At 38.3% G+C, this 25,463-nt stretch overlaps 1 protein-coding gene across 5 annotated transcripts in view; it reads right to left on the bottom strand.

The window, feature by feature from the left end:
• CFAP20DC (CFAP20 domain containing) overlaps window positions 1–25,463 on the bottom strand; it is a 268,931-nt gene that overhangs the window by 225,349 nt on the left and 18,119 nt on the right. For all 5 annotated transcript variants that reach the window (XM_081072082.1, XM_081072081.1, XM_081072079.1 and 2 more), the window contains exon 4: window positions 22,881–22,953. In XM_081072082.1, coding sequence (XP_080928208.1) covers window positions 22,881–22,953 — 73 coding nt within the window. The remainder of the gene's footprint in view (window positions 1–22,880; window positions 22,954–25,463) is intronic.

The following is a 25,463-nucleotide window of genomic DNA, read 5'->3' as shown; positions in this document are numbered from 1 at the left end:
CCTAACCGTCGTGGGCTGCCCTTCATCCTGGAGCTGGGGAGTCTCTGCCTCTTGAATCCGTGATTTCAATCTGTCAGAGTCTATATGGACAACTAGTTAGACCAACATCAGCTCTCAGTGTGGATGACCAAAGCTAAAGCCAGCAGCGCCACTCTACCGACCGCACAATAACCCAAGCACAGGTAGGCAGCTGGCCTCTCAAAAGGAAACATGCGTCAAGCTCACCCATGCACAAATCAAGGCTTTGGAGTTGAGTATGACTCTGGCAGAGACCATATAGAAATGACAGTGGATGACAGTGGAAGAGAACTCCAGTCAGTTGATTGTGAAGGCAGAACTTCATCATGTGACCAGGCCACATTTTGCAGATTTGGGAACAAAATTACTACCAGCCAAAGCGTCTGTTAGGTTAGCTCAGTCGATTCAGCGAGGATGTAAGGTCCTGCCATGAATGCTTATCTGGCAAGCCATCTGATGGAGTAGCAGCCTTGAAAATTGGACAGGCTTTCTGCCCCTGCTCTGTCCATAATTAGCTGTTTCACGGTGGAGAAGAAGACTGCCTCTTCGGAACCTTAGTTTCCTCATCTCTAACAGGCTTAAAACCCTGTTATTTAAGGAGCTTGTAAGGATCTGATGCATTAGTATAGGGAAGCATCTGCCTCAAAGGAGGAACTCAGCAATGAGGGCTGCTGTTATTCTGAAGAGCAGACACTCTGACCCAGAGCACGTGGCTGGTCCAGTTCCAACAGGCACTGTCACCCACAACGCACAGCACTCTTTCTCCTCTGAGAAGGGAGTTAACTACAGATTATCAGGGCAGGCAAGCCCTGATGTTTGAATTTTCAGCAAGTTCAATCAGTGTCTTATGCATCTAAAGGAGGAGAACCACTGGTTTAGGAAACGGAGACTATGCTTGGACCATTTTTGGGGCTGAAAATATGTGAAGCCATACATTCTTTTCTGATGGCTTATAGAGAGTATATGTGACATATACACAAAAATTTACAGATTTAGCACATTTGTTTGTCTTCTGGAAGTTTTTCATTGAAAATATCCTAAGTTTTAAAACTCCATAATTTAGAACTTCCTACAGAAATACTTTTTAAGAAGAGGGTTAGACTCCAATTCAAAAATCAGTATGCACTCCTATGTTTATTGCAGCACTTTACACAATAGACAAGATATGGAAACAACCGAAATGCCCATCGGTAGATGACTGGATTAAGAAGCTGTGGTACATTTATACAATGGAGTATTACGTAGCCATAAAGAAGAAAGAAATCTTATCATTTGCAACAACATGGATGGATCTAGAGAACATTATGTTAAGTGAAATAAGTCAGAAAGAGAAAGACAAGTACCATATGATCTCACTTATATGCGGAATCTAAAGAAAAGAATATGTGAATGAACTAATCAGAGACAGTTTTGAGGACACAAAGAAAAAACCGAGAGTTGTTAGATGGGCGGGGGGGGGGGGATAAGGGGAAAGGTGAAGGGATTAGGAAGCAGTTGGTAACCACAAGATGGCCTCAGGGTTTTCTGAAAATTAATTTGGGGAACTTATTCAATAATGTTGTAAAGATTTTGTTGGGTATCCGATGAACATGCGTCCTATTTGGGAGACCACCTCAGAGATAATGTGGATGCCTGATCATGGCATTGTACACCAGAAGCTAAACATTAATGAATGCCAACTGTAATTTTATATATATAATGTGATGGCTGGGTGTGAGGTCGGAGGGATAATGGATGGGGGGAAGGGGGTTCACAGTGTGAGGGATATAAATGATGAACGTCTAAGTATTACCTTGTCTTGTACACCTGAAACTAATAATAAAAAATAAATAAAAAAATAAACACAAAAAATAAAAAATAAAATAAATAAAAAAAATAAAAAAATAAGAAGAGGGTTAGATATCCAGGAACATTTCCAAAATTCTTCAGGTATCCAAAATACAGTACAAAGTACAGATTAATTTGCACCATCATGGGGTAAAAGGACTTTTCTTTTTCGACATGATGGTAAATCATCAAAACTGAACATGGTATCCAAGGCAAAATAATACTAAAGTAAATATCAGTGTATCCAGAGTAAGAACTGAGGACTTCCTGAGATCTCTAGTTCATTACTCAAGTCATACATTTGGCATATTAGTTACAACTGTGAAGGCACAGCTCATGCATCTGAACTCAACAAATAGTAGGTGCTTCCACACGCATCTGCCCACTCGGCTTCTGGAAACTATTTACTACTTTGAACAGTATTTAGTTGTGTTGGTGAATTTAAAGACCCCTTTTAAACAGAAAAACTTTCTTATGGAAAAGTCAACACCAGCCAACGTCAGCTTATTCATTGCAGATACTTAGATATGGTCTAAAAGTACAATAACGACCACAGCTCAGATATAACTATAAAACACACTAAAAGCAAACAAAACTAAAAAGCCAACATAATTAAAATTAACATTAAATTAATGAAGTAAGATGCTTTGTTAAATGAAATTGCCACTAGCAATGTGAACATGAAGTCCTCTCTTGTGTGTTCTTGTGAATTTGGTGGGTTTATACCAATGTTTTGGTTACAAAATTCTATGGAACCATTTGCCTTCACTCGGCCCAAACATACAGTTACGTAAAATCCATTTCTGTTCCTTTTTCTATGATACTCATTGTCCTCTACTCGTCCTGTGGCACGAGGAGACTCTGGAGAAGGTGTAGACAAGAGAGACCCCAAGACCTAATTTTCCAAATGCCCTGTGACTTCCGCATGAGGAAGCCCAGGCCCTGTAAGGGCAGGATCCTAGTCATTGTTTCATGGACTAAATAAACAGTCATGAAACTTTTTATGTAGATGCCAACAGAGGAGACATAGGACTTTGACAATTCAGGCTTCTGAAGCAAAAAGAACAGCCTCCCCTCTTCTTGAGGCAGGTGGAGCCTGGTCAGGGTACCAGGTGAGCTTCCAGCATGCTCAGGTATGAGGTCAACGAGGCCTGCACTGCCCAACACACTGGCTGTTGAGCACTTGAAAATGGAGCTGGTGTAAACTGAGAAGGACGATACACGCAAGGCATGCACCGGATTTCAGAGGCTTTAAACAAAAAAATATAAAATTCTCTGTAACAATTTTTACATTGATTACATATTAAAATATACTTATTTAAGCTTACATGTTTAAAATGCCATCAAAATGAACTGTACCTGTTTCTCTGACGTGGCAATGAGAACACTTGGTTATAAACGTGGCGTGCATTCCATTTCTGCTGGGCAGGGCTGCTTTAGGTGCTAGTTGATCGCTCTCACTACAAGCCATGAGTGAGCCTAACTGGCTCCACTTCCACATTCTTACCCCACACACTCCTCTCCACCTTAGTCCAAGCCACCATTGCTCACAGCTGGACAAAATGCAAGACCCTTCTAAGCGGCCCTGAAAGTCTATTTCTGTGCAGCTGTCACTATGATCGTCTCAAACCCTTCACACCATGTGTGTCTCTTACTCAAAGTCCTGCAGAGGCTTCTGACTGCTGTTAGAATAAAAGCTAACTATGCTGCCATGGCAACAAGATCCCACAAGATGTGCCCCTCCCTACCTACCACTCCCTCTTTTTCGTCTGTAGGAATCTTCTCTTCAAGGATCCAGACATATCGGTCTTCTCTAGGTTCTACCTCCGAGCCTTTGCACCAGTGGTTCCCTTTACCTGAAAATCTCTTCTCCCTGAGAGTCACATATGTGGCCTCTTCTTATCACGAAGATCACGGATTAAATGATACCTCATCAGAGAAGCCACCTTCTACCTCCCAATCAATAGCAGGCAAATTTAGTTATATCCTTGGGAGTTTGCTTTGTTGCACGTATCAGTTTTTGAAATTATTTTACTCATGTGTTTACTTGTTTACCATCTTTCTCCCTACTCTACAATGTGAGCTCCATCATACCAGCAGCCCTGAGTAAATAGTTTATTAATATTTTACTGGTTTACTGGTATTCTTAGCATCTAATATAAGGTAAGCTATATATATGTTTGTTACACACACGCACACCCACATACATATTCAATGAATAAAGTTATCTTGGGCAGAATTAAGGCTGTTTCATTCAGTGCATTGGAGGAGGGTTGGAAAGCACCTCAAACGCACAATGAGAGTCCTGCTTATCAAATCCAAGAGAAGATCATAACTCAGGTTGGATTTTTTGTTTGTTTGCACCTAACATAAGGCTCTCCCCAAGGATGTAATAGCAGTCATGGGACATGGTATATCTTATCAATACCTTACCATGGTCTTGAACTTTCCTAAAAACCATACCTAACTTCCTTCCCACCTATTCTTACATAGACCCAGTTTAGTTTGAACATGGAATAAAAGGGTGGTTAAGAATTTAAAATGTACAGTTTCAAATTTCTTGTATCTTACAATCATGAAGTAGATAAATGTTAGATGCTAGAGGGGGGTGTCTCTGAAATTGGACACTTAATATATGTCTTCTTGCACCCTTAATTTTACTTAAAAAATTGGTGGGGTAAGGGGCAATAATGTAAACAGTTTTAATATCAATATTTGAACAAACATGGATACAGAATGGAATAACATGAGAAATGTTTTTAGCTAAACTGACCCTTTCAAACAATTTTGCACTTGGCAGGCTGCTCTGGCTACTCTCCCAGACCCAGATCCTCAGCAGGAATTTTTACCCTCTTCAGCATTACAGGACTGCAGGGGAAGATTTTAGGCTAGGTAAGGCCCTGATTCTACCCAAAGCATGGCTGCCGGTCTCTCACCAGCGAGCTATACAGTCTTCCAACATGGGGATGCGATTGAAAAGTCTGACAAATTTAGAAAGCAATGTGGTTCATTACCAAGAGGGCAAATTAATTCTATTTTCAGGGCAGTAGCAAAAAATACATATTTTTATTTGCTACTCTAAAACAATTTCAGACAGGTCACTAAAATACAAAGGTTCTATATCTACCTCTACTCCACTCCAGATAAAACCACAAACATACAGCACAAAATATTTAAACCAACTAGTGATATTATCAAATAGCAGACTGAGTCCTCAAAGTATAAGTACTGTAGTTTTGGTCTCTCGTTAAAGAAGCCACATGGAACCCTTTGGGCCCCAGGGCAAATGCATCCCATGAGGTCACGTGCCGAGATATGTTAGCTGAGAACTGTCACAGAAGGACACTTTTGTCTGAGAAGGGTCTACATGTGACCAGATCCCGCCTCCTAACTCCTACTTGCACCCTGTGGAATGACTCTGAGATGGACACTCCTAACACGCACACGTGCATACATTGCACAGCCTCCCGAGACCCTTGTGCAGCGATGACCACACGCTGAGAGCTCGTTACCCGCTGGGGCTACGAGCCCTGCCTGTATCTTCTCACAGGGTCCCTCGCCAATCCGAGAAATAGGTGCTGTTCTTTCTCCCACTCTGTGATCCAAAACACTGAGCCTTAGGAATGCTGTCTATAGTAATACACACCTACGCTTTCTCTTTCCAGAGGGAGCCGCACTTAAAGGAAGAAGAAGGCAGTGTCCTCTCTTCTTTCTCCCTCTTAATCCACAACCTTCTGGGCTTCCGTAGCAGGTCCAGAAAGCCCAGCAATTCCATCCACTTCAATATTAAGGACATCTTCCTGTGTGCAATGTGCTTTCTCTGGGCTCAAACACAGAAGTTTGCAAGAGCAATCCTTTTTGTCCTCACACAAAGCAGAGGGGTAAGACTCATTGCTGTGGCGAGATTTTGGCTCGGGGGTTGTCAAGTGCAGTTGGATACAAATAACATCACTTGAGCCAGGATGTGGCTTGGTGACATAGCTAATTCTGACTGTAATTGCTTTGCCAGAACAGCTTTCAATCCTGTTTCACGTTATTTCACAAACTCTTGAACTGCACAGGGTTTCTTCACACCAGCAGAGGCAATGAGTGACTTTTGAGAGCACTTACAAAGTTGGTTGGCAAAAGTCAAAGAATCCAGTGGAAGGTAAGCTCTCCAGAGGCCCTTTCCTTGTTCTGCATGTACTGTGCCTTGGTGTGTGGAGGGAGGCCATCCCATGGGGCGGCTGCAAGCTCACAAGTAAGCCGACTCCTCAGTTGGTATGAGGGGATGCATCAATTTTATCAGGGGATGAAAACAAAAATGAAAATGCCTCAGGTTTCACGGCAGTAGAAAGACACAGGGCTGAATTTCCTGCCTTCAGCAGATGTGGGGCCCTGTTCAAATTATGGCAAACAGACTTAAATCATGTATGTTACATGTGGATTACCAGTTCAGATAGAATTCATTTACTCAACAAATATTTATTACTAGGCACCAGGATAGAGAGGTGAACACTACAGGTTACGGTCCCTGCCTCGCGGAATATACAGTCTGGTGTGTGGGGGGGTTAACAGATAAGGGAACAGACAAACATGGATGGTGCTGCGATCATCATAGCATCTAGACACATAAGCAAACAACGTGTAAACACCATGTACATGTCTGCTAAAATTCATGCCAGGAACTTACTTCCTGGATATGCGAAGTGTCTTTGCCTCACGGTGGGGGCGGGGGGCGGGAAGACTTCTGATATCTTTCCTTCTCTTGCTACCTTCCAACCATCTTTTCACTCAGAATTGCCAAGTGTCCTAATATAAAGAGATGCCAATATCCCGCATTGCATACTCTGAGACAAATAGAAGACCAAACGAAACTACACAGAAATTTGCCATCAGCATAGCCCCAAACAAGATTTTTAAAAGTCATTTCTTGTGAATACTTTACGGTGGTACATTCCATAGCACCTAAAGGGACTATGTCCCATTGGAATGTATTAGTGGTCCAAGAACTCTCTGAATAAATTATACAAACTGAGATAATGTGTCAGAAAGGACAGAGTTATCTGCTGAAAAATTATAGCAAATAGATGCAACTCAGCAACAAAAAAACAAACAACCCAATTGAAAAATGGGCAGAGGACCTGAAGAGACATTTCTCCAAAGAGGACATACAAATGGCAAACAGACATGAAGAAATGCTCAACATCGCTAATCATCAGAGAAATGCAAATAAAAACCACAATGAGACATCACCTCACCCCAGTCAGAATGGCTTTCATCAACAAGACAAATAGCAACAAGTGTTGGAGAGGCTGTGGAGAAAAAGGAATCCTCATACACTGTTGGTGGGAATGCAGACTGGTGCAGCCGCTATGGAAGGCACTGTGGAGGTTCCAAAAAAATTACGAATAGATTTACCGTATGACCCAGCAATCCCTCTCCTGGGTATCTACCCCAAAAATCTGAAAACAGTTTTCATAAAGGCACGTGTGCTCCAATGTTCATTGCAGCTTTGTTTACGGTGGCCAAGACATGGAAACAACCAAAATGTCCTTCGATAGATGAATGGATAAAGAAGTTGTGGTACATATACACAATGGAATACTATTCGGCGGTAAGAAAAGATGATATAGGAACATTTGTGACAACATGGATGGATCTTGAGAGTATAATGCTAAGTGAAATAAGTTAAGACAGAAAAAGCAGAGAACCATATGATTTCATTGATATGTGGTATATAAACCAAAAACAACAAAAGAACAAGAGTAACAAATGAGAAACAAAAACTCATAGACACAGACAATAGTTTAGTGGTTACCACTAAAGGTACAGGGTACGGGGGTTAGAGTACGGGGGTTAGGGAGTGGGAGATGAGGGTAAGGGGGATCAAAGATATGATGATGGAAGGAGAACTGACTCTGGGTGGTGAACACACAATGGGATTTATAGATGATGTAATGCAGAATTGTACACCTGAAATCTATGTAATTTTATTAAGAATTTTCACCCCAGTAAGTTTAAAATCAATCAATAATCAACAACAACAACAACAAAAAAGATTTCTGCCAAGATATAGAAGCAACCAAAATGCCCATCAATAGTCAATTGGATAAAGAAGTGGTATATATATACAATGAAATATTACTCAGCTATATAAAAAATGAAATCTTACCATTTGTGAGAACATGGATGGACCTAGAGAGTATTATGCTAAGTGAAACAAGTCAGACAAAGACAGATACCATATGATCTCACTTGTATGTGGAATACAAGGAAGAAAATTAAAAAACAGCAACAACTGATGGTTGCCAGATGGGACAGAGTTTGGAGGGCTGGGTGAAAAAGGTGAAGAGATTAAAAAGTACAAATCAGTAGTTACAAAATAGTCACGGGGATGTAAAATACAGCCTAGAGAATATAGTCAATAATATTGTAATATCTATGTATAGTGCCAGGTGGGGACTAGATTTATCGGGGGATCACTTCATAAATTACACAAATGTCTAATCACTATGCTTTACCCCTGAAACTAATATAAAATAATACTAAATGTCAATTATAATTGGAAAAAAAAAAGAAGTACCTGTTTTGTTCTGTATGACATCACTGATCTTGACCTAAACAAAGAACTTAATTTATTTCTGGTAATTGTTAGAGGTGGGGAATAGCAATCTGGATTATGGTAATAGAATTAAGTTTCTGCAACTGAGAGTCCAAAGCATTTAGAGAAATAACTTCAATTTTATAAAGTGTCAGAAACCAGGATTACAAAATCATGCTACATCTTCATCTTTTTCCAAGTCAAGCACTAAAAGGCAGCAAAAATAGCAAGATGCTATAGAGTCAGAAGCCCTGGATTGTAATCTTGGGTTTGCCTGCAAGAAACTTCCTGAGGAATGTCACATCCCTTTTCTGGGTATTGGGGTTTTTTTCTATAAAAAAAATAAAGAGTTGGGTAAGATGTGTAAATTCCCTATAGTAATAGGGAATTGAGCTGCTGAAACTTAAAAAAAAAAAAAATTATGCTAAGACATCAATTTTTAAAATATAGTGAATTTGTACATTTATTACAAATCGCTATGTTTAAGGTATACTAATAATCCTATGTGGTTTTAAATAACGTGAAAAGATTTTTTTTCCAAGTTATAATTCAATGGCAATTAACCTTAAAAAAAAAAAGAGGATGGTTAAACCTATGTATATGAAACAGAATAGCTGTTCCTATTTACTGCTAACAAATGCAACCAACCTCCCACTACACTGAGAATTTCAGATCACTGTCATTGTTTCAAACAGTTTATTGTAATAACTTTAAATGTGTGATATAAAATGTAAGATCACTAATGTGTGCCAATAAAAAAGGCAGAGTACTTGGTTTTAATTAAAGTTCTCTGGGAGGTCTGTTATAACCAGACCAGTTTTCACCTAAGAGCCATGTGTGGTATTCCTTAGATTTATTCCAGTCTTGAAAACATTTAGTTGCATATACTCCTTCCCATACAACCATTTTGACAAAATTAAAAAGAATTTATTTCTTCTTAGCTAAGTTCTCCTGCCTTTCCTCATTCTTTGAAACAGTTACCATCCTGCCAGTAGATGCAGGGCAAATAAAATGTTAAATTAAGGCTCAGTCACTAGTTTTCCAGGAACTAAGGGTTGAGAAAAGGAAAGCTGGATATTTTCATAATCCTGTTCATCCGCTTCTTAGTCATTCTTGTTTCCTGTCCTATCTTTTTTAAATCAAAGAACCACTCTGACAGTATATCACCCTATTTCAGTATAATACAATATAATAAGCATTAGAGGACTCACCATGCACACAGCGCTCTAAGTGCTATGGGGATCATAATGATGATGAAGAAATCCTTACCCTCAAAGTCATCATGTACGCAAGTATGGGAACACTGAGGAGGGAAAGTCTTACTCCAACAAGAGGACATAGGGAGGATTCATGAGGATATGCATGTGAGTTTGACCTCAAAGAATGATTAGGTTTCAAAAGGTGAAGAGATGGGATTAAGTTGGATGTAAACTTAAGCCAGAGGCATAAAAGCCTGTAGGATGTTCAGCAACCCGTGTCTATGGCAAGGGGGAGCTGTAGAATGAGAGCTATGGCGGGAGAGGTATCGGAGACCACACCCAGAAAAGCTTACAGTGCCCAGTGACCACCAACTCTGGGGGGTGCATTCGGATGAAGAAGCTTGGACTGCAGCAAATCGGATAGTTGTTCCCACAGACCTAGGCTACCTAAGAACACAACCTAAAACTTCAAATTCAAATACTGATCATTTCAAAAGTAAAAGCAGATGTTAGAATTCCCGGCAACAGAATTCTAATTCTGCCATGTCAGCTTCCTTTGACTACGTATTACTACCGAGTATTAAAGAGACGGTTGAACCATATCAGTTAATTTCAACCTTTTGTGGGAACAATGGCATCCTCGGTTCATATAAAATATATGCACATTTTCATCCCCAGATGCATACAAGAGTGAAAAAAGGGAGGACAGAGTGTTCTGTCTGAAGTAACAGAAGTGACTCAGGATTGTATAAAAACCAACGGATTAGAGAATTTAAATGTTCTTTCCAGCTAGCATTATAGAAACTTCATTTCTATGAATGGAAATTCTAAATGTGAATATTGCCATGTTACCAATTTTAAACCAACCACATCTTCACTTCTTCCAGCCAAAGAAAATACACCACACCACAAACTGAAACCGACTTAAAGGAATTAGAAATTGCTCAAAGAAGAAAATGAACATTTACTGATCATGTGCTATGTGCCATCTACTATGTTCAGTCTCTGTAAACAACATAAAGTCCAGTTAACTCTGCTGCTGTCTACTGGAACACTAGGCAATGGCCTTTACAAATGGAGGTTAGAAATTCAAAAGCCAATGATAGCCTCATCGGGTTCCAAATGCACTGGCCCCTGAAGATCTCATGGTCTAGTCAAGGTAAAGAGTTGGTTGTGGAGATAAATAATAAGACCACTGATTTCCACAGTCAAGATGGCTGAGTAGGTAAATGCTATGCTCACCTCCTCTCCGGACCACATCGATTATAACTACAGAACAACTATCATTGAGAATCACCTAAAGTCTAGCTGAACTACAAATACAGCCCTACAGCTAAAGACAAACAGAAGAAGCCACCTCAAGACTGATAGAAGGAGCAGAGACACACACTTGCGGGTGTGGGACCACCTGCAAGTGACCATTAAAAATTGGGAGGGATATCTTGGCTGTGGAGGTTCTCCCACAAGTGTTCCCAGCCCCACACCAGGCTCCCCAGCCCAAGGTTCCAGTGCCAGTGAGGGATGTCCCTATAATTTCTGGTTGCGAAAACCAGCAGAGATTGTGGCTAAGTGAGCTGGAGGGCGGCAATCATTAAAGGGCCCACTTACTCATTGACAAACTCACTTGCTTGGACTTACTCATTGACAAACTCACTTGCTTGGAGCTCCAGCATTGGGAGAGCAGCTTGAAGGTGCTAGGGACATATAGAGAGGAACTGAATTATTTAGCTTCAGGGGGAGGGTTAGAGGGGCTTCTTTCTCCTGGAGGGAGGAGCTTGCAAAAGCCACTGTTTCACTGTTGAGCCCTCCCCCCCCCTTCATGCAGAGGCTGGCAGATGCCATATGTGAGTCTCCTTCAAACTGGCTACCACCTTTTATCTGCCTTGCCCCAGTGATTCCCTGAGACCATGCTCCACCCACCTGTCGGGCACACCAACTGCTTCCAGTGGTTTTTCTGTACAAATGACCTGTTTTAGCTCATGCTGTCGAATTTCCTAAAATCTCTCAAAGGTTCATAAAACCCAAACAAGCAGCACTTGGCTTTGGCATGTCCCATACCTTTGGTTGAGTAGCCCTAAGCCTGGCACTAGTGACAGCTGCCCTCAGTTTGCAGATTGGCCTCTTGAGGTATATCCAAGCCCAGTGCAGGCGATGACCATCTGCAGATTGTTTTGTGGCTCATACCAAGTGGCCCCTGAAGCGGGTCCCTTACCAGGAGGCCCCAGGGACGGCATGTCTGGTAGCCAGCTTTGGATCAAGCCAGAGCATCCAACGGCCATCTAGAAGAATGACACACTCAAAGGGCAGAGGGGGCAGGCACTAGAACCCCACTAAAGCGAACCCTGCTCTGTAAGGTCAGCTCTTGCACCACAGCTCCTCCACTATAGTCCCAACTAGTCCTCACAACCCAACAGCCTGAGGGTCAATACCTACCACTGATGTGCAAACACCAACCAGGCTCCACTACAACAGGAAGGCACACACAACCCATTCAAGGGACACACCTGGAGCACCCGGCTCTGGTGACCTGGGAGACTATACCACTGGGTCCCACAGGACACCTATTACGTAAGACCACTATGCTAAGACTGAGAAGCATAGCAGCCTTACCTAATACATAGGAACAAACATAGGGAAGTGGCCAAAATGGGTAGACAAAGAAACATGTCCCAAATAAAAGAACAGAACAAAGCTCCAGAAAAAGAACTATACAAAATGGAGACAAGCAATCTATTGGACGTGGAGCTCCAAACACTGGTTATAACGATGCTCAATGATCTCAGGGAGAACTTCAACAAAGAGAAAGGAAACCTAAAAATGGAGATAGAAAACATAAAAAAGAACCAATCAAAAATAAACACTATAATAACTGAAATGAAGAATACATTAGAGGGAATCAACAGTAGATTAGATGAAGCAGAGGACTGAATCAGGAATTTGGAAGATAAAGTAACAGAAAACACCCAATCAGAACGGCAAATATTAAAAAGAATTTAAATAATAAGGATAGTTTAAGCAGCCTCTGGGACATCATCAAACATTCCAACATTAGCATCATAGTAGTACCAGAAGAAGAAGAAAAAGAGCAAAAAATTGAAATCTTATTTGAAGAAACAATGATGGAAAACTTCCCTAACCTCACAAAGGAAATAGATATCAAGCAGAGGAAGTGCAGAGGTCAAAACAAGATAAACCCAAACAGACCGACACCAAGATACATCATAATTAAAATATTAAAAGTTAAAGACAAACAGAAAATCTTAAAAGTAGCAAGAGAAAATCAGTTAGTTACCTACAAGAGAGTTCCCAGAAGGCTGTCAGTGATTTCTCAACAGAAACTTTGCAGGCCAGAAGGGACTGACAGGAAATATTCAAAGTGATCAAAAGTAAGGACCCATGACCAACATTATTCTATCCACCAAAACTATCATTTAGAATTGAAGGAGAGATAAATAGTTTCCAAAACAAGAACAGGCTAAAGGGGTTCATCAGCACCAAATCAGTATTACAAGGAATCCTAGAGGGACTACTTCAAGATGAAAAAAGAAATAAAAAATATGAATCGTAAAAGGGCAATATCTATCAAAATTATTTTAAATGTAAATGAATTAAATGCTCCGATCAAAAGATAGGGTGACAGAATGGATAAGAAAACAAGCCCCTTACATATGCTGCCTAAAAGAGACTCACATCAGATCAAAAGGCACACACAGACTGAAAAAAAAGGATGGTAATAAGATATTTCATGAAAATGGAAACAAACAAACAAATAAGAAAAGGATGAGGTAGCAACACTTATACCAGAAAAAATAGAATTTAAAACAAAGGCTGTAACAAGAGACAAAGAAGGAACCAGGAAATTCCTGGTATTTATCTGAAGAAACTCAAAATGCTCCTGTGCGGACATGAGCATCCATATGTCCATTGCAGCGTTGTCTACAATGGCCAAGAGATGGAGGCAGCCTGGGTGCCTGTTGATAGATGCATGGATAAAGAGGAGCTGGTACACACCGTGGGTGCCAAAGAAATGTATACATTGACTTGTATTCATCTTTTGTTATCAGTATATATTGAGTATTACAATTTGAATACAGTTTTTTCCTTTTTTAAAATGTGCATACATTTTTTGGGCACCCTCTGTATATACAATGGAATATTTCTTGGCCACTGAAGGGAATGGGTCTTGCCATCTGTGGTGGCATGGATGGACCTAGAGAGTACTGTGCTGAGTGGAGTGTCAGATAGAGAGAGACAGATGCAATGTGATGTCACTTATATGTGGAATCTAAAGAACAAAATAAAGAAACAAAACAGAAACAAACTCATAGATACAGAGAACATTTTGATGGTTGCCAGATGGGAGGAGAGTTTGGGGGGTGAGCAAAAGAGGGGAAGGGATTAAGAAATACAAATTGGTTGTTATACAGCAGTCATGGGGATGTAGGGTATAGCATAAGGAATATAGTTAACTATATTGTAATAATTATGTGTGGTGTTAGATGGTTACTAGATTTAACAGGTTGATAGATGGGGAGGTTAGAGGGCAGAGTGAAAAAGGTGAAAGGATTAAGAAGTCAAAATAAGCATAGGGATGTAACATAAAACATAGAGAATATAGTCTACAATATGGTAATAACTATGTATAGCTATTGGCAAGTAGTCAGGGGGATCACTTCTTAAATTATATAACTGTCTAACCACTATAGCTGTACACCTGAAATTAATGTAAGATAATACCGACTGTCAAAATAAATAAATAAATAAATAAATAAATAAATAGAAAAAAAGACTTTTATGTAATAAATGTCATAACTGACTTACGTATAAGTGCTACTATAAGATATATTTGTGATTTACTACATATATTTCACTCCACCAAAGTCATTTCTGTGGTTCAAATAAAGATTCTAAAATATTTGTAAACCAGATAAGAAATTCTACAATTTATGGAAAAAAATTACAAAAATCCGAAATGCTAGCCATACCAGCCCCCCCCATAGGGGGCTTCTCCCTGTATTTATTTCTTACCGGCCAACCTAATCAAAGCCAAATTACTGCATAAAATTCCAGGATATATTTTAATTGCTAACGAGGAATGTTCGCTCCATATTAAACAGTTGTAAATACTGCATTAATGAAAATGTCCTAAATTATTACAAATTTTATAATAGGGACTAAATAGGTCCATAACATACATATTATATTCTATTTTTAGATGTTTACATTATTTTTATTTTGAATTAAAATAATTAACTGCCAGAATAAAAATAAAAGACAGTCAGAGGGAAGAACCAAACCAGCTGAAATATTTCTCCGTATAATAAAAAGTGAGTTATGGATTACTGGTATCAAAGAAACATATCCTCCCAACTCTGCCACAGCAAGTGAGGAAGAGCATTTGGAAGATCTGTGATTTGCTCCGAGTCATCTTCAATCATCCCTGTTAGTGAAGAAGAACGTGGGCAGGGGAAACAGCAAATGCCTGTTTCTTATGCCCTGAATCACTGGAAGTCTACCTGCTTTGTCTACTTTTCCCAGGTGTTGTTTCTTCACTACACTTGGCCTGGTCACCTGTAAGTACCTTCATACCTTGAGACTCGGATGCCAATAGTTCCTACAGTTGTATTTTAAATAAATCACTAGCATCCATACCCAAACGATGGGAGTCACTTCTCCTTTCATGTTTATGTTGATCACGTCTTTCCAGATAGAGAACCTGAATGAGTCGATAGTCAAACAGGCTCTCAAGGACAAGCTGCTTTCCACCTCTCTTCAGGGACGAGTGTCATAAAAATTTCACAGGGAAAAGAGAAAAGCTCAACTTATTTCAAAATGTTTCAGAAGAACAATTTTAAAATTAAATCTCCCTGCACTCTTATCTATATTTAGAGATGTAAAATTATAAATATTTACTGTACAGTTACTATTTGGCAATATATAACTTAATTCTCATAATTACTCAATAAACAGGTATATATATCATCCCCATTGTACAGATGAGGTTGTGACACAGGGAGGGTTCAGTAACTTGCCCAGGGTCATCAAGCTAATAATACATGACAAAGCCATGACTCCCAGGCCTGTAATCCAACACATTACAGGACCCCGACTTGTGCCCTGATAATGGATATGGCACTCATTTAACTGAACAGCGCTTAACATGTGATGGCCTTTCATTATAATTTTACAGAGTAAGAACACTTCCAAATATTTCCATATGTGCAATTTTTCTTTTGCTACTATTATATTTAATTCTAGTTTTCAACAAGTATCTAGGTTGTCTAAAGAATATTTTAAAAATAATTTAGAAAAGTAAAATAAGCCGAACTAAGAACCAGAAGGAAATGATTTCTCAAAGAACATTTACTCAATAGACAAAGAATATGGCATCAGATTTATATACATACCACATGTTACCTAAAACTTCCACATAAAACCTATTTTAAGGCATGCAAATTTAATATATTATGAAAGTCAGTATGCAAAGCATTTTAAAGTGCTTTTTACTAATGCATGTAACAAAATATACTGATTATGCAAGCACATTTAATTGGATATAATTAAAATAATGAGATTTAAACACTGATGATTTTAAAAAGAAAAAATAGAAGTTGGAATTAGCCATGAGATGCACTCAAAATGGTAATGACACTTGTAATGTTGTTACCAGTTTACTACACAATATTTCTAGTTTAAAAAAGAGTAGCCATTGGCCATTTTCACTCAGTTGTAAATATATAGTTTGGAGATGTAGTCACTCGGTGACATAATGATTTCATTGGATAATATAGTACTTTGCACTTAGATAGCATCTTTTTTACAAATAGCTTAAGAGCTATATAGCAATCACTATTTTCTTCAAAGGAAGGCATCAAAATGACTAAAGAGATAAAGTAAATTTTCCACAGGAAGAGTTGTGCTTGGTTAAATGGACACAATCTCAAAAGCTCTCACCAATGTCATTCTGACCTAAAGCTATCAAATTTAGGTATTCTCTCAACTCTAGTAGCTTTAAAGTGGCTGAAAGAAACCGATGACATGTGAAAAGAACAGGTCTGCAGCTGTGAGACCATATTCATTTTCCTTGGTTTAAAGTTTCAAAGGAGTTTACTATCTCCAACATCACGGAAGAAGGGATGGTAGGAGAAAAATTCAATAGGGTAGAAGAACCTGAAACTTCTATTAAATTTCTCTTCTGACCTCTTTGTCTAGCTCAGCAGTAATGATACAGACAAGGTGATGTAAGAATGACTTTCATTAAATTACTTTGGTGCTAAAACTTTGTAGGATGGGTATGTTTCAATTTTCCATTTTACAGAAATAGAAAAAAAAAAACAAACTCTGAGATCCACATAGACCTAAACCTCCTTAAATTTCTTAGAAAAGAAAAAAACAATATTACCAATTAACTCTGGCAATTAAAAGAGAAAAGGTCACATTATCATTTACTGAAGAAGCAACTGAGACAGAATTCAAGTGTCTGGCCCTCTAAAGGCATGTAACTAGGGGACAGAGCAAAAGGATGAATGAGAGCAAGAAGTGTAGAATGAGCATCATGAATCCTAGATTGAATTCTAGGTTAAAATCATTAAACTCTACTCGGGAGATATACTCCAAATTCAGAATACTGCAATTAAAACATCACAAAGGATCAGTTAAAATTTGTAAGGACTAGTTTCCCTTTTAGGGGTCTCTCTTTTTTTTTTAATAATTTACCTTATAAAATTTAAAATGTAAGTAGTATTCCAAACAGCTAAGGGCTCAACATGTGAAACCTTCTGGTAATAAAATTCCACAGGCACCACAGCCTAAGCATCCCCTCTCCAAATAGCACATGATGCCCACCACGGGCTTTCAGTGTTTTCTTCCCATATATTGAAAAAGCACTGGTTGAGCTGAGTAAAAATGAGAAAAATATCAATTCTCTATAGGCATTAACATTACAAAATCTCTTACAATTCATCCAGATAAGGACAAAATCAGAATGAAGGAATTAATGCAGATTAACAATATTCAGTAAAATGAATACAATTCCTGTCAAAAACTGTAATAGTCCAAAGTCATCTAATGTGACTGGCAGCATCAGATAGAGTGCAATGGATTTCTATTTCGAGATGCAGCTGGTTCTTTTCCAAGAGCTCTGGTTTGTGGTGTTCCTCTCATGCACCAGATGTCTGCCCGCAGGCTCTGAAACACCTAACAACCCACACACGGGAGCTGTTGGCTTCCCACTGCCCTGATGACGCGGTACGGAAGAGACCACAAACGGAAAGGATTCTTTGAAACCTATTTATCGAATCCTTTAACTTTAGGTCAAACAGTAAGACACAGCTACATTAAAATACTTTGGAAATGAAAATTGCAGCTAATGCTAAGAAATAAGTAAGTCAAAATGTAGGGTTTCTTTGTAGAAGGCAAGGGAGGGGATTTTGTGTGTGTGTGTGTGTGTGGATTGACACTGAAAGACAGAAACGTGGGAGAATTCCGTTACTGTATTGCTAGATATACTAAATGCTCCTTTTGTTCTACATGCAAAATGTCATGTATTTGGATAATTGCTGGTCAGGTTACGAAGCGCTGAAGGCATCATATCCACAGGTACAGGATTTTGAATAATACAATTTTTAGATGTTAAAGAAAAAAAAGGCCTAGGTATGGACCAAAATAATCAATTAAGAAGTAAAGTTATTTCTTAGCTCTCTCTCCTTTTTTAAATGTGTAATATAAGTATTGCCACATTTGAGATGCAAAATACTGAAACAAAAAAACAACAACACTGGGGTAAAATTCTTCTTTTAACTTTCAGACATTTATCTCTCAAAAGGATAAATACAGAAACAGGAACACCTCAGAATGAAAGAACTGATGATAACACTGTATCATGAGAAGCTCATAAAAGAGATGTAGAAGGCTTAGCACTTTCATCTTGACCAAAATTCAAACAAAATATCCTTACCACATATGTATCTATGTATACATAGAAAAAGAACAATATTTACAAGTTGCGGCAGCATGGCACGGTGGGGCAGAGCGCCACAAGTTTGAATCCTGGCTTTGACAGTTAGTAGGCCTCTAATCTCTGTCAAATTCCTTAACCTGTCTGGACTTCAGTTCCCTCAATGGTAAAACAGGCAACAATTATGATTACCACACAGGCTTGTTTTGAGGATTGAGCTAAAACAGTTAAAGTACGTAGAGTAATGTCCAGCATATATAGTAAGTGCTTAATACATGTTAGCCATTACACTTTATGTTAATTTTCCAATTGAATTCTTATGCACACCTGCGAGGTAAGTATTGTTGCTCTCATCCCATAGGTGAGGTGAGTCCAAAGTCCCACAGAGGTAAAGCAGGGTTTGACAGTGCCTCTGTCCAGTTCCAAGCCGATGCAATTACTTCTACCTAATACTTGACATGTTCCCCACAGGTCTTGCTCTGATGTCATCAAACCATTTATCAAGATGTATCTAAATTGCCTGATCTTTCACTCTCAGAGTACACTATATGAAGAAAGAGGCTGAGTCCTGTTTATTCATTTCAGTCCATTAGTTTACTCCTGCCCGCTCATCCGGATATCAGCACTTTTGTGCCAGGCATTTTAGGTGCTGGGCTACCATGTTGGGTAGACACACAGGGAATTATCCTCGTGGAACTCAAAGTCTACCCCTAAAATATAGATAATCAAGTCAATATGTAATTATAAACTGGTATAGTTGTAATGAAGGAAAAGAGCAGGGTGTTAGAAAAAAGCATAAGAGATGAAACTCATTTAGTTGAGGGAAATCAAAGAAGGCCTCTCTGAAGAAGGGGCACGGAGCTGTGATGAGAAGGCCGAGTAGCTGTTAGCAAGGCAAAGAAATGGGGGTATAAACCACCTGTGAGAAGGACCGAAGAAGAGACCTTTCCTGGTGTATGACGAAGGGAAAGCCAGTGTGGTTGACGAATTGTGAGCACAGAACAAGTGATATGAGAAAAGATGGGAGATTTGAGAGACCAGAGCACATAGAATATCAAGGATTTGAGAGTTTATCTTCAGTACAATTGGAATTACAGTTGAGGTTTTAGAATGATTACTCTAGCTGCAATGTGATTGGACTCCAGAGTGGAAAAAGATAAAAGCTGGGAAATCCACTGGTGATGCTCTAATGGTACATCAAGGTAAATGTGATGGTGGTTTGGGACGAGGAGAGCAGAGAGGATAGGGAGAAGGATATTCAAGGTAGAGTGACTCCTCCATGCCCAACCCACTGCCTGACAATACAGGAATTCAATAATTTGTTTACTGACTGAATGAATGATTTCTCAATCAGAACTGTTGCTGATTGTAAGGCATCTACTAACCCACATATGCACGACCTCCCCCTGAGCAGTTTAATTATCCAATGGACATGACAGACACAGGAAGATGTTGAAGAAATTATTGGCAAATTTATAAACCATCTGGCAAGACTCCACTTAGGAAAACCTCCTGATGTGTGAATGTATCTTAGTAAAACAAAATGACTCTTCCACTCTGACAGTGGAAAATGTTAGAAGCCAGGTATATTTGTAAATGCGACTTCTCAAGCTTGTGAGAGAAATGTGTTATTTTAAATAGCCTGGGGTCATGCTGTTAGTTACACAGTAAAACACTAAGGGTGGTAAAAGAAAGCCTTTTCATTTAAGAACAAAAAGAGCTATAGTTAGAAAGACAATTTATACTCATTATTCTACTTTGTTCTTTATAAAAACATGGTCTCTGTCATTACTTTTAAAACAGAAAATATTTTATCTATTAGCAACACATTCCAATGCAGAGTTAATATAGTTTCTTATAATCTGATAAATTCACCACATCAAGACAGAGAATGTCTTCCCTATGTTATTTAATAATTTTGACCTTTTATCTGTAAGATATTTATCTTGCTAAAACTATAAAACTAAAGACATTTGGAAAATCCAAATATTTGTCCATGTGTATACGAGAACAAGAGAATCTATGATTATAGTCAACTGAATTCAAAATCTAATGAATAATCTTATCACCCCTGAAAATACTTTTCCATCCTTAAATAGGGCAACAGCATTAACAAGAGGGTAACAAAGGAGGAGTCAGGCTTGCTTATAACAGCTGCTCTCTTGCTAGACTAAGATACCTATCAATTTCTCAGTAATTAAAGCTTTAATTATTACTAAGTTAGTTAAAACAGTATATTGCTTAGGCTTGGGTGATAAGTTCAAAGGTCTGGGGCACAAATAAAGCTTAATTTTGCATAGAAAAGAGTGTTTATCAGCAAAAGCTTCTGCCAGTGTCTTGCACAGCTTTGATCCAAAGACCACCCACCAGTATGCCCATCACTGAAGAATCTCAAAATGTAAGTGGTAGAGATCAGGAGAATAAGAAGGGCTGAAGTGGATTTTCTCTGTTAAGAAACTTAACAAGCTTAAAAATAAAATACAATTTGCCTTCTTCCATTTGGTAGAAAACCATTCCCCCTACATTGAAAATATAGCTTTATATGGTGGAACTCTCTGTACATTTAGAATATCTTTAGAGTCTTGAACATGCTCTTTCTGTAGAACCAGAAAAAGATACACAAGAGCATCAAACAATATTTTGGTTCCGTTACTGTAAGAACTAATTTAAATAATCTTGGTGACCAAGGCAGACAATAGTAGAAAATATTGGTAGTTCACTGAGATTTAAAGTTGAACAAAACAAAGGTATAAATTATTTCATCTATCTTTTATCACTCAAGAAAACAAGATTGTATATGATTAGTGAAATTCATATTTTACCAACATATGCACAAATTGTTAATATACTACTTCACATAAACAAAGAGAAATGAATTCAAATTTAAGTTATTCTCATTTTATGAAAGATGTTCTTCCTTTCGAGGTAGATGAAAAAGCAGGCTGTGGAGTCAGGGCTGGCTGTGGGACAAGAAATCTCTGCCCTTCTGAAATTTATCACCAGACCTCAAGGCGAGGTGCCAAGAGGGAATGGATGGTTGGTGGTCTGGGAAGCAGCTAAGACCAGCTGCGATCAGCTAGAACCAACATGGCCATGGTTTTCACCTGGCAGTGATCTTAAGACTCATTATATGCTCCTTACAATGCATAAGCGTGAGCCACCATTGTTGGAACTGGATAAACCACAAAAGGACACAAAATGTCCCCAACCGAGCCCTTCTGGGAAATCTCCACTCTTTCCCAGAAAACCCTGAATATTCCCCCTACAAATTTCAATGTATAGCCCCTAATTAAAGAAACACCGATGATAGGTTAAACCCGACAGAAGCGGTGTAGCTCTGTCTATGGAGTAGCCTGTTCTTCCTTCTCCGCTGCTTGAATAAACTGATCCTTGCTGTACTTTTATTTGGGCTGCTGCCTGAATTCTTTCCTGCACTCTGCCAAGAACCCACTGCCCCAGGCCCCTTCTCTGGGCCTTCCCAGGGTGGAGGCAGACCCTAGTCCTCCAGCAACACTTTTTTCTCTTACTTTGTACCAGTGTAACTAGTTCAAAATTACCTCCATTGACAGGAAAAGCCATTTATTCCAGCAGGGAAAATAACAGCTTAAGCTTAGACCTTGGGCAGCTATTAATTACAAAGAAAAGTTAGAAAATAGCATACCTTAAATGTAATGTAATGAAAGTATACACATGTATTAATTAAATCTTAATTATTCAATTCTACATGAATATACAGATCAAATGTGTTCATTCTCAGAATCATCTCAGACAACAGATAGTACAATTGAGTAAAAGTTGTATATTCTCATTTTTGCTAAACAATCTGTTCACAGCAACCATTGAAAACAAATCTATTCAGAGCCATCTATGTATAAACAAAAAGGATGAATATTTCTAAAATAAACTACATTACAATGGGGTATTTCAATCATTTTTAAATCAAATATAGTTTTGAATAGTAGATAGTACAAAACATAACATCACCCCTATTTGAACCCAAATCTCAAACTTTTGGATTATTTATTTCTTCAAGTTATTGGCTGTTAATTGCCAAATTCACAATCCTTTGATATTTTCTTAAACAGATGAAATTTGCTTCCTCCCCCTAGGGAAATGTCAGACTACAGTGATATCTAAGAAATACGATTAAATTAATTTAATTACTTCATGTCGACTTAATAAGTCACTGCTCTTTAATGCAAAAACTGCCACTTGTAATTAATGACTGTTCATATTGCTCCAATTGATCAAATGTCTAATACACATAAAACACTGAAAGAAGTTCTATATATCTTACAGCAATTCGGTGGAGAAGTCTTGTCCCAAGGGTATGTAAATTTGAAGCACAAGAAACCTCTGGATCAGTCCAACTAGAATGAGAGGGGGAAATATATATGTTCATATGTCCAAACCATTTATATGTGCATATAAACAAACACAATCACACACCATCAACAAGTTCATGGTCTTAGTATTTCAACAACATATACAGCTGCAATAGCATTACCCATGAGTTACAACCTCATTATGAAAGCAAAAAATTGATGAAAATCAAATCAAATTTTAACAACAAACGCTGCCTTTTAAAGTCCCATCTGTGGTCTTGGTGGAATTTTTATGAAAATTTAAAAAGCAATTTTTTATTTACTATTTTTATTAGTTGTGAGAGAAAGTACACATAGAACTGCATTAATAGAGATATAAAATTGCACTACAGATTCCCATCAAGGCAGCCATAACAGCATGTGGCAATTCTTTTTATTTACTGACAGTTTTAACTATACTAAATGACCTAACTAAAAAACAATAGATCAAGAAAGACAATTCTAATTACTACAACTATAACTGAAGGTTTGATGAGCCATATCTAGTTTATATGGTTTTAAATATGGTGTCTACACTGAGATGGATCAAGGAACATAGTTTCATTTATAATACCTTTTGTTAATTTAACACACTTTTAATTAAGTCAATGCTCACAAATTAACAACTGATAACTTTTATTCTCCATCACTAGCTTCATCTGGATTAAAAATATTTGCAGGAAAACCAATCCCTATGGCACCTTTGATAGGTGAAGTTTATAACTGCTTCAAAAGTCGATTGCTTTTATATTCTTCAGACTTATTCACTTAATTCCTTTCCTCTTAGGTTTTGGACTTTTGCTTGATTTCTCAATTATGATGTTGTTAATGGATGTTTTAGTACCGCTTCCCCCCAAAACATGCCTTTTAGAAACTTTTTTCCTGATGTGGGACTTTGGGTAGGAAATGGAGATTTCTTGATTTGTCTGTGAACCTCTCCTATCACAGGCCAACACATGGATAAATAAAGACGACTGGGTTAAATGCATGCTATTTTCTAGTCATTCTGAGTTAGTAGGCTTAACAAATTTAAGTATTGTAAAATAACAACACATGTTTGAATAGTCTATATGAAGACTTCTGATTCACAATTTCTTTGGTAAACTTATTTTACAACATTCTTGAACAACTTAAACAGTTTTCTATATTTTACCTGAAATTTAGTTTCTAAAAAATAAACATATTTTGATCTAATATGCTTAATATTTTAAAATCAAGCATACAAAGATAACTTTTGCTTAAATCGCTCAGATTATTATAAACTGTTCCAGAGAGCCATCTGTAGACTAAGCAATACAATGAAAGCAGGGAATAACAGGCTCTGACCTTAGAAAATTCTCTAGAAATAAGACGCTACCACATTTAAGGGAAAAGCCAGTGAGGCAACCAGAATCCTGGACTACAAAACCAAAGACAGACACCAAAATGAGGCCAACCTAAATAAACCACCATTAATCTCTCTCTTCCATCTTCCATTGATTGGCCCTATAGTATTTTTCCATTGCACAATGGCCTTTGTAAATAGAGCTGAGAGAGCACCAGGATAAATGAAATCAGTCTTTACAAAAGGACCCTAGTTTATGTCACACATCTCACTGAATCAGCACTGTTCTCTTCAAACACAAAGAGCTCCACATACAGGCTATTTTTGTATGAACATTTTTAGATATGAAAGACACCTGCTCTCAGAAAAAGAAACCTTTATAATTCAACTCTCTCAATATAGAAGCCCTAGTTTCCAAAAGGCTTCACTTCTAAGATTAAAAGAAGTATGGCAATACCATATGGTGATGACCTGATAAAGAAAAAATACAGTAATAACATTTAGCATGCTGATCCTGTGTCAGAAGAGCTAAGTAAACTCTACAGTAATATTTTTTCCAGTGGCCTAGTAAATTTAAACTGACTCTTCATGTCTACATTATATAGGGAGAGGGAATACTCTATCACGTGATGAAAAAGGCCACAGTAGGTTAGGTGAATTTAAAGGCCTAAAGGGCAGGTGGGAGAGACAGAAGGGGAAAAGCAGCAGGAAGTAAGTCTGGCAAATAGCTAGGAACTCAATCAGTGAAGGCCATGTGAAGAACATGAGTAAGCCTAAAATCAATGGGAAGCCACTCATATATTCATTAATTGATTCAACACAGATTTAGTGGATGTCCACTATATGCCAGGCACTATCATAGGTGAACAAAATAGATTAAATTTCTGTGCTAGTGGGACTTAGCTTTCTGCTGATGGTGAGAAAAACAAAACAAAACAAAAAAACCATAAAAAATAAATAGCATAGTAAATAGTGATAAGTACTATTGGGAAAAGTGGAGCATGGCAAAAGGGATTAAAACTGTGGAAAGGGCCTAAAGCACTGGTCAGGATGGGCCCTCGTTGAGGAGATGGCATTTTAGTAACGGCCTGAAGAAGGGGAGAGTGTGAGCCACGCAGCTATTTTGGAAAAGAAAGCTCTAGGCATAGCTTGTGCACAGATGCTAAGACTATAGGGTACCAGGAAAATGCAA

Source organism: Rhinolophus hipposideros (genome assembly GCF_964194185.1).
Source record: "Rhinolophus hipposideros genome assembly, chromosome: 14".
NCBI classification, from domain to species: Eukaryota; Metazoa; Chordata; class Mammalia; order Chiroptera; family Rhinolophidae; genus Rhinolophus; species Rhinolophus hipposideros.
The sequence above is the reverse complement of the archived record's forward strand: the minus strand, read 5'-3'. Positions and strand labels throughout refer to the sequence as shown.